The sequence below is a fragment of the Cicer arietinum genome, chromosome 3 (genome assembly GCF_000331145.2).
Source record: "Cicer arietinum cultivar CDC Frontier isolate Library 1 chromosome 3, Cicar.CDCFrontier_v2.0, whole genome shotgun sequence".
NCBI classification, from domain to species: domain Eukaryota; kingdom Viridiplantae; phylum Streptophyta; class Magnoliopsida; order Fabales; family Fabaceae; genus Cicer; species Cicer arietinum.
Genome location: NC_021162.2, coordinates 73147278 through 73157438, shown reverse-complemented (window position 1 = coordinate 73157438; position 10161 = coordinate 73147278). Strand labels below are relative to the sequence as shown.

Genomic DNA, 10161 nt, shown 5'->3' with positions numbered 1-10161 from the left:
ATATATATATTATTTACACCAAGTGTGTGTGTCTAACACAACACATGAAGCTGGGTGTGTATGTTTTCTTCAGATAAAAAGTAGCTTCAGATTTACAATGAAAAGAAAAGCAATCCAAGCCAAACACGGCTTTATCAAATCACGTGTAACCGAATTAACCTTCCCAAACACAAGCATACACCCAAACATGCTCCCAAAAATTCCAAAACAAAGCATCAATCCAAAACTCGTTGCTCCAACTCCAAAAACAACAGGGTCCCACAACACAGTAAAGAGAAGCTGAAGCAAGTAAAGCAACAAAGCAGTTGGGTTTCTATGAAAACCACCATCAGCCCAAACCATCCAAGCTGAAAGGCCCATTAAGAAGCTTGAAGCAGGACAGATGAGGTGTAGGGCCCACAAAGGTGGAAACCAGAAGGGCTTTTTTGAACCGAACATGATTTTATTGTTGTGGTTGGAGGAGGAAAAGGAAGAGGATATGTAAATGGATAAAAGGTTAATTGAGAGAGGGAAGGAAACTGCTATTATGAGTGATCTAAGACCGCGTTTTGCCATTATCATTCGTTTGTCTTTTTTGGTTTTAATTTCATGTTCACTGGTAGATTGATCGGGTGTGGTGAGTCGTTGTTTGAGGTTTGCTGAATCCATTGGAGAAGATAATTTGTGTTTGAAAGAATGAGAGAAGTGAAAGTGTGTGTTTTGGTTTTAAAGGTGAACAGTGAGTGACACATGGAAAAGAATGAGAGAGTTTCAGCACGAAACATACGCGTGTGCAATTGTCTCTTTTGTTGATGATGTTGAGGATGCAAGTGTGGAACCTGCTACTACATGCACGTGGAAACTTAACTTATCTTTAACAATAATAATAAACTCAATATATTATGTTGAAACTAATTCAAGATGTGGCCTTAGCTAAAAATAAGAATGGTCCAATACTTCAAAACTTGAACAATATTTTAAAGTAATTTTATTCATAAACGTCCACCGTTTGTTAATTGTTACAAATAATTCTTTCATTGACAAAATATATGGCGCAAATTATGTCTTCTACTATTTTTTGTACTACTAGTAGTAAGATTATCAAAATTGATGAATGAGAGGCTATTTATTTGAAGAATATCATTAGTTAAAGAAGTGATTCGTAAAATTCTACTTGTTAAAGTTGAAAAGAAACAAGTTATTGTCTGAATTTTTGTATTGTAACACTGATATAGTAAACATTACTGATATCATAAAAAGCTTATATTACATGCAGAATTAGTACAATATTACACAACAAAATATAATCAGCATAATAGAAATACCACTCTCAAGCAGATAAATCATAGTCTGCAATTAGAATTGTAAGCTACATTTTTGTGATGTTATAACATTTAGAAACTCAAATATCAAAATGCCTCTTAAAATGAAACGATTGTAGTAACAACATAGTTCCAATCAAGCTGCAAACTTTATGGTCCTGTTTGAATCATCATGTTTGAAGACAAAGACACCAATTTCATCCTTGGAAGGTCCACATCAAAAAATTCTGCAATAAAAAGGGGTGGTACTGGTACCTCTCCATATGGTTGTTGACTTTGTAGACTGTAAATTTGTATAGCATTATATTAAGTAGTATAAAATGAAGAGAGGGTAAACACTTACAGGTTAAATATTTTGGAAAACTTTGTAAACCACATTGCTTGTAGTTTCCAAAGTTTGTTTGTCTTTGTCATTGATTAAGATTTTCAGTCCATGCCTACTTTTGACTCTTGAAACTGCCTCATATAATTGTTCATGACTAAAACCAGGGTTAGGCAAGTATATTCCCACATAATCAAAAGATTGTCCTTGTGACTCGTTAATTGTCATAGCATAAGACACAACGATAGGAAATTGTCTCCTGATAAGCTTGAAAGGCCATGGTGATTGTAAAGGAGACATAGATATTCTAGGAATTAAAGTCAAATTTCCAATGTTTTTGCCTGAAATGATCTTTGCCTGGAGTACAAAATTAGCCAACCTTGTGACAATGAGCCTAGTTCCAATACACAATCCTTCAGATGGATTTAAGTCCTTTAACAACGTTATTGGAGTTCCAACTTTAAGTTTGATCTTGAAATTTGGAAGTCCTGATGTTGTCAAAGAATTTAAGAACTCAGATGGAATTACGTCAAATGCTTCATTGCCATTAGCTTCTGATCGATCAATCAAATCTGCACTTAAATACTCCCTTTCATCACCTGAGTTTTAAAACAATTTGACACCAACAAATTAACAACATATAATAAATTTCAGCAGCATATATATATATATTTGTTCATTTTAAAAGCTAACCAACTTGAAATATTACCTGGAATTAATCCCAACATGAAGTCATTAATTGAACCTGCCACTTCAATTGTTGATGCTAAAATGGCCCTACATTGTAGAAAATCTTCATCTTTGTAGTGTTGCAATAGGTTTGGATATGTGCTTTCAACAATGGCAGCAATGCGATCATTGAAGTTGGTTATCAAAAACTCAGGTGGAATATCTCTAGACATTGCTATCTGGAAGTGAATAAGAAAATGAACCAGTGCATATATGAAGAACAAACCTTACAAATGAAGAAAAACGCTATAAATAAAACGGCTCAAAGCTATGGTAGAAATCACGATGCCAAAGAAATAAATCCATTCTATAAAATAATGAGTACAAAGGTCTTCTTATAAATGCTAGGGAACCAAAATCATCGATCAATAGTGAAAATCAAACGATGACAAAACACTTTTACAAAAATGAATATCACACACAAACTCATAAGACAAAATTATTCATAAAAATAATTAGAATAATATATTCAATAGCAGAAATAAGGTACTAACTTCTCTTGGTCTGCTCCTTGGCACCCCTTTTTCAGCCACACTAACCTAGCATGCAAAGGCTACACTTACTTTTTACGATATACTATTTTCTCATCAACACATGGGCTTCGCCCAAACAAATGTAGCTCCCACCAACATAAACCCTCCATTTAAACTTATATCCCCATCTAAAAAAATTTATACCTAAACTTACTAAAATACCCTTAACATTACAATTAAAACAAAAAAAATTATTTCTTGATACTTCTATTTTGAATTTTCCAAAACAAATAAATTTTTTTTTTTCAAAAAATCTCTTATCGGAAAGTTCATGAACGAAATTTTCGGTAGTTATTTTTTGATATCGAAAATTTCAAATTGAAATTTTCAATATTGAAAAATCACTACTGGAACTTTTATTCCTTCTTAAAATTTTTGATACATTTTTTTATTTTTTGTTTATATTTATTTCATATTCAATTTATTTTCAATGGATGAGCGAAAAACAAACATTCTTGAGTTTGACCTACCACACAATCTAACAGAAGAGTTGCCGTTGAGAAAATGAGAAAGAGGAACAAAGAGATACAACAAGGAGATTTATAATATTCCGTCTGAATTTGATCAACAACATCCTACTTAAAAATAAAAGTTAAAAAATCCAAAAAAATAATAGTTAAAATAGTAATATTCGATAGAGTAAAATTAACTATCGCAAATTTCAAGACATAAATTTTTTTGTAAATAAATAAAATCACCAAAAATTGTAAAAAAGAATTTCCAGTAGTTATAAAATCAATGTCAGATATTTGAGAGAAAAATATTATTTACCAAAAATTTTAATGAAGAGGTGAGATTTTAAAATAATTTTTTTTATCATTAATTTAATAAAATTTAAAGAGACAAATTTGAGTTTTTAAGTTTTTGAAGAATATAAGTCCAATTGAGGAGTACAAAATCTAATCTTATAGTAGTTGAACTTGCCACTAAAAGTTTAGATGGGCCATGTGAAAGAGCCCAAGACGACAACTAAAGTCAGATAGGAGTTCTAAGTTTGAATGGAATATCTTTGAAGAAAAGAAAAACAGTTCAAAATTTTTAAAAGTTGCGATTTCATATTAGACAAGACGAGATTGTTGATTGTTTTTGTTGTTGCAGATAATAATTATAATAACAAAATGGAAATCGGAGGTAGAAGACTGAAAAACGTAGAAACAATGGCCGTCGGATCGGTTACGCAATCAGGACCTCCACCAAGATCAAACAAAACTTATTTGGAAAACCCCAAAATACCCATAGCAGTTGCTCTTCTCATTGCTGATGCGGTCTTCGTCTTCCTCATTATCGCATTTGTCCCCTGTAAGTTTCATTCTTTCCATATTCCATCAATGTATATGCTGATATTATGTTATGAATCTGATGTGATTATATTGAATTTAATAATAATTTCAGATACAAAGATAGATTGGGATGCTTATATGTCACAGGTTAAGGGTTTTTTGGAAGGGGAGAGAGATTACAGGAACCTGAAGGGTGATACTGGTCCTCTTGTCTACCCTGCTGGATTTCTGTATATTTACTCCGCATTTCTTTATCTTACTGGAGGACAAGTTTATCCTGCTCAGGTCATTTTCATTATTTGCTGTAAATACTCAATTTTCTCACTTAAATTGTAGGACTTTATCAACCTAGTTCTCTATAATAACCATATTTAAGGAACCCTGAAAATTTTAATGTTAAGCAGATTACATTAAATTAATAATGTTGGTGATGTATTTGAAATTAAGTGAATAACACATGCATTTCATAACAAATTCGGATAGAGGGGAGGGATATTAATATTTTACAATTCTAGGGATTATTTTGAAATATTGATAACGTGGAGGGCTAAGTTTTTACAATTTTGGGGACCAAATTGTATATTTACTTTGTTAGTTGCTTCATTCTATACTTTTATCATTATATTTCTAGGATTCTAATGTTTGTTATGTATTTGTTCGATGCATGCAACCAGTTATTAATGGTTTCTTAACGTCTTTCCCTTTTCTCATTGCAGATTTTGTTTGGAGTTTTGTATATCATTAATCTTGTAATTGTTCTCCTCATCTATGTCAAGACCGATGTGGTAAGGAGGAATGTCCTCTATTGCATGTGAACAATCTTAAATTCTTTTGATTGAGAAGCTCACTCCTATAAATAAAAATTAATCCTAACTTGGCCTTGGTCTTTGCTGATATGGGGCATGATTCATTAAACTCATTTTATTCAATGCATGCTTTTGTGCTTCATGTTGGTTTTTATTCGGTACATTTTTGTGTCATTTCATGCAACCTTCAAAAATTCATTTTGGATACCAAAATCGTTTTGTTATTAGTGTTAATTTTGTTGTCCATGAAATTTCTAACAGCTGCCGTGGTGGGCCCTTTGCTTGCTTTCTCTGTCCAAACGAGTGCATTCTATCTTTGTTCTTCGTCTCTTTAATGATTGTGTGGCCATGACACTTCTTCATGCTGCATTACTCTTACTCATGCACCGAAGGTGGAATTTGGGTTTGATTGTGTTTAGGTAAAGGCTATCTTCCTAACTTATATTTCTATAAGGTTAAATTGTTTGCATGACTATGTATTAATTATTTGTCAGTGGGGCTGTTTCGGTAAAGATGAATGTGCTTCTTTATGCTCCACCTTTACTGCTCCTCATGCTAAAGGTACATACATGTTTCGGTAATGTTGTTATCCATTGGCAACCACAACAATGCTCATGTTGCTTCCTCTTCTTTTCACACATACAGGCGATGGACATCGGCGGTGTGTTATTGGCATTAGCTGGTGCAGCACTGGTTCAGGTCCTGTAACGTTCTGTTTCCTTAATGTATTTGCGATGCCATAGCTTATAACTGCAAATTTCTTGTGGAATTAGTCTTTCTTTCGGTATTCTTAATGGTTTTGATATTTTAATTTCTTCATACAAAATGCTCTACAGAGTGAACAAATCTGTAGTTTCCTGATGGCTGGTATATTTCTTTTCTCAAATACTCTTTTCAATATTTTCAGGTGAGTTTCTCTTCTTGGGCTTCATGATTGATTGGTTCTCAAGGGTGAGCTATGTCAATTTTGGTGACATTAGTTAACTCCGATCCCGATGACAACTGCTACAGATATTATTAGGGCTTCCATTCTTGGTTTCACATCCATTTGCATACATATCAGGAGCCTTCAATCTTGGCCGTGTCTTCATCCATTTCTGGTACTTTTGTATTTTTATTTTTTTTGTGAATTATTTTTAAGTTTGTATTGTGATAGATGCTTGATAACCATGTACTCTGCAAACAAATTTAGTCATATGATAAATCATCTTTGAGATCGGTGGTTCTCCATGGCCTTACATGGGACGTGCTTCCTTAACCGAAATTTATCAATATTTTTAAAAAGTCATCTTCCATTTTACCTTTATTTTATTTAGTCCAGTTGGGTTTTTTGATATATTATTTCCATTGTATTTATCAGGTCTGTTAACTTCAAATTCATCCCTGAACCAGTATTTGTATCCAAGGGATTTGCGATCTTTTTGTTGGCTGCTCACCTCATAACACTTGCTTCATTTGCACATTATAGATGGTGCAAGTAGGTATAAAAGTTATATTTGTTATTTTCTATTCTGATATGGGTTCTAAAATTTTAAGCTAAAGTACAAGGAACCCAATCAACTACAAGTCAATGGGAAAAAAAACCTGTGGTTTAAGAAACAGCAATTTGGCTTCTTGAAATTACCAAACCATGCATGTTGACTTCCTACAGAGATCTTTTCACCCTCATGCACAAGGGGTTAAATTTACTCTTCTGCTCTGCTCTATTCTGAAACAATTTATTTAGGGAGTTGAGCTACTGAGTTTTGAACCACATCGAGGTTTTCTGCCATTGACCTATAGTAAGAGTGGGTTATTTGCATTTTAGCTAAAACTAATTCTTGATTATTCCTGTCAAGTTATGTATGTTATAAATTTGATAAGTCAATAATCTTTTTTTTTTTTGTTCTGCATTAAATAATGCGAACCTAGCTACGAACAATGCTTCATGGAGTTGTATGTTGTGTTGTAATGTTCCAACTTCGAAGAAGACTATAAACTAAGTGTAATGGAAATGAAAATGTTGTGATAGTTAAGTGAACATACAGGATTAGATAAGATGAGGAATAAATATATTACAAAATATAGGTTTGGTCATGTGAGAATACAAGACCACTCAAAGCTGTGGTGAGAAGAGTTGAGTGGATGAGTGATAACCCAATATTTAGAGGTAGAAGAAGACTAATGATAACTTTTAGATGAATTTTATTGCTTCCCCAAAGACGTGGATATTGATAGAACACATTGACGTTATTTGTTCCATATAGTTGTGTTGAGTCTTGGTGGTAAATGGTTGTGTTGTTCCATATAGTTGAGTTGACTGTTCTCGGTGGTTAGTGGTTTGGTTGTTCTTGTATGGAAAACGTTTTAAAAAGTGCCATGTCACCGAAAACTCCTATTGTGATTAGAATATATGGGATGTCAAGATACATCTGATTGAAAATTGATGCAGGGATTATATATGTTTACTTATTTAGTTGCTTACAGACATGAAGGAGGGCTTCTCAAGTTTCTGCATTCAAGATATGTCTTTATGAGAATGAGGTTTGCGCTTTTCTTCTCCTCTGCTTTTAAGAAGTTTGAGAAGAGCATTTCATCGTCCATCAAGATCCTTACTAAAGAACGTAAGTTATTAGTCTTGTGTTGAATTTAAAAGGATAAGGTTACTTCCATTTTTCGTGATATATGATACCTAATATTGCCTCTCACTCAGATATTGTGACTACTATGTTTGTTGGAAATTTCATTGGCATTGTATGCGCTCGGTCGTTGCATTATCAGTTCTATTCGTGGTAAGTGTACTGGGAATGACCTTTGCTTTCTAATGATACTATTACTTGCTTTAGATGCCATAGTTGTTTGGTTTAATTGTGTACTTTTAAAAATAACTTATAACAATGAAGAAAAAGAAGGTTTTTGTCACAGAATCTGCTGTAACATTCTAAGGCCTGTGCTGAAATCTGAATACACCAATGGCCAATCTGTTATGTTTATGATATGATGATGAAATTCTTCATAGAATTAATATTTCCTGTTATTGTCATCTACTTGATGACTGCGCATGTATAGCTATAACTATTATATATTTATTTTTAACTTCTTTGAATATAAATTGGTTTTTTGGTATAAAGTTCGTGGTCTTGTATTCTAACAAATGCAATGGACTGCTAACTCTTTTAATTTGGCATATGCTACACAGGTACTTCCATAGCTTACCATACTTGTTGTGGAAAACGCGCTACCCAACATTGGTCCGGTAGGTTGACTCACATCCTTTTTTATTTTCTATTTTCCACGATTTTATTTTTTATTGAATTCATAAATGAATATTTTCTCTATTCGATCAAGTAGATTGATTTTGTTCATGGGAGTAGAGCTGTGTTGGAATATCTATCCTTCAAATAATATCTCATCATCTTTACTTCTCTGCCTCCACTTAATTATTCTCTGGGGTTTGTGGTCTGCTCCACCTGAGCATCCTTATGTAGAAAAAGAACCACCATCCCACAAAGACAAATAGAAGTTCAAAGCTTCCTCTCCCTCTATTCTGTGGAGGAATTGGATTAACTGGGCAAGTGATTTTTCCCTTATCACGCGTTCCCCTTTGATGTAAATGTTTGTTTGTGGTGTATCTGGGAGCTAATCTTAGAATTACTATCTGCCTACTTGGTTGTAAAATTTTTGTACTTCATATGTTTTTGTACTTTAGATCACGGTGGCCGCATTATCTTGTAAGGAATTATAGTATTTGATAGCATAAATGAGTTTTTGGTCCATTAGTTGACTTGATAGTTGGAATGGGAGAGTTAAATAGTGAAGTGATAAAGGAGTTGAGAGGTCTATCGCCGCCCACATATCATTTATTTACATTCATTTTTTAAAGCATCTCTATAAATATTTATACGGTGAGGCGAGGATGAATGTATGTAATTTATACAGTGAGTTGGGTTTGGTTATTGAGTTGCGGTAGACTGTCCTCATTCCTACTACTAACTATGAATATGATATGATAATCATTGGATAAGATGCATCTCAAATAATTTAGAGGAAGTAGATTTTGATTTTTTAAATAAAAAACTCCAAATTAGAATTATGAAAATTCAATCTTGATTGAACATTGAGATGTAGGTAGTCACAAGATTGTAATTCCACATAACTCGAATTCAAATAATTATACCATTCTTAAAGTACTTTTGTCTTCAACATAAAATTGGTTAAGTGAGTTTCATAAAGTCAAATTATTAAAAAAAAACCATTAGTTTTTATTTTGATGATCAACTCAACAAATTTAAAATGGGTCCTATAATTTGTCTCATATATCTTAAGATGATTTTTTCAATTTATCTCACATATTTATTTTATATTTAAGTTGAAGTGTTGCTTGTGGAAGAATTTGTTTTCCACTATAGCAAACTAATGGCGAAAAAATTGAATTTGTAGACTTATGAAACCATAGATTAACCACTCACTCAAGATAAATAAGGTGAGGTTGGATAGCGCATCCAATTAATTTGAATTAAGAGTCAAAGAAAGGTTTAAGTTTTGGGATTCAAACCTAATAAAAGAAATAAACACTAACATAACATATAATATATTAATATTTGCTTATAAGAAAATAGATTAATGTGCACATATTATGTTTTTCTTCTTTCAATATAACATGTCCTCCTTTTTTTCAATGAGTTAATATCTATTTTTCTTAAATACTGTTTTTGGCCTTTATTTCTCACCAGATTTTCTTTTTAACAATTTTGGTCATATAAAATCAAAATAAATCATGCTTTTATTGAAAACGATGCCAAACTCTACAGCTACAATTTATGTATTATGATACAAATCTATGTAAAAAATAAATTTCGATTTGTAGATCTAGATTTTTGTTATTTGAATTTTTTATGTTTAAAAATTCACACTATTTAATCTCAAAAAATAGAGATATTTATTATATTTTAGAGAGAAAATAGACGTTATATTTAAATGTAAACAGACAACTAGAGACATTAATTTTGATATATTATTATATTTTGTAAGCTGTCCTATCAATGATTGTGATATATTTACACCCATTAATCTCTTTTTGTTCAAAAATTCAAAAATTAGACACATAAATTGATTTAATAGTATAAATCAAAATTATTAACCAAAATTTGAATACATTAAAGATAAAATAAAAATATATTTTGAACTTTTTTTTAAGGGAGTGTTAAATTT

General features: G+C 32.0%; 3 protein-coding genes across 4 annotated transcripts; 1 reads left to right on the top strand and 2 right to left on the bottom strand.

Annotated features, from left to right (window-relative positions):
• Window positions 1-6: 6 nt before the first annotated feature.
• LOC101510570 (translocator protein homolog) lies at window positions 7-730 on the bottom strand. The gene has a single exon (XM_004494310.4). The coding sequence runs from the start codon at window positions 646-648 to the stop codon at window positions 70-72; it is 579 nt and encodes a 192-aa protein (XP_004494367.1). The 5' UTR covers window positions 649-730; the 3' UTR covers window positions 7-69.
• Window positions 731-1268: 538 nt separating this feature from the next.
• On the bottom strand, window positions 1269-2967 carry LOC101491220 (uncharacterized). Of its 2 annotated transcripts, XM_027332646.2 has the most exons (4): window positions 2847-2967; window positions 2333-2531; window positions 1645-2222; window positions 1269-1528 (listed from the first exon to the last, which is right to left on the bottom strand). In XM_027332646.2, exons 2-3 carry the CDS (start codon window positions 2523-2525, stop codon window positions 1648-1650), a joined length of 768 nt encoding a protein of 255 aa, XP_027188447.1. In that variant the 5' UTR covers window positions 2526-2531; window positions 2847-2967; the 3' UTR covers window positions 1269-1528; window positions 1645-1647. The 2 variants fall into 2 exon arrangements, with proteins under 2 accessions (XP_027188447.1, XP_004494925.1); XM_004494868.4 differs by having other exon boundaries at window positions 1269-2222.
• Window positions 2968-3870: 903 nt separating this feature from the next.
• On the top strand, window positions 3871-8726 carry LOC101509815 (dol-P-Man:Man(5)GlcNAc(2)-PP-Dol alpha-1,3-mannosyltransferase). Its single transcript, XM_004494308.4, has 12 exons — window positions 3871-4184; window positions 4278-4450; window positions 4882-4950; window positions 5233-5390; window positions 5466-5532; window positions 5617-5670; window positions 5983-6071; window positions 6332-6448; window positions 7438-7574; window positions 7664-7742; window positions 8150-8206; window positions 8302-8726. The coding sequence occupies exons 1-12, from the start codon at window positions 4004-4006 to the stop codon at window positions 8468-8470; spliced, it is 1350 nt and encodes a 449-aa protein (XP_004494365.1). The 5' UTR covers window positions 3871-4003; the 3' UTR covers window positions 8471-8726.
• The last annotated feature ends 1435 nt before the right edge of the window (window positions 8727-10161 follow it).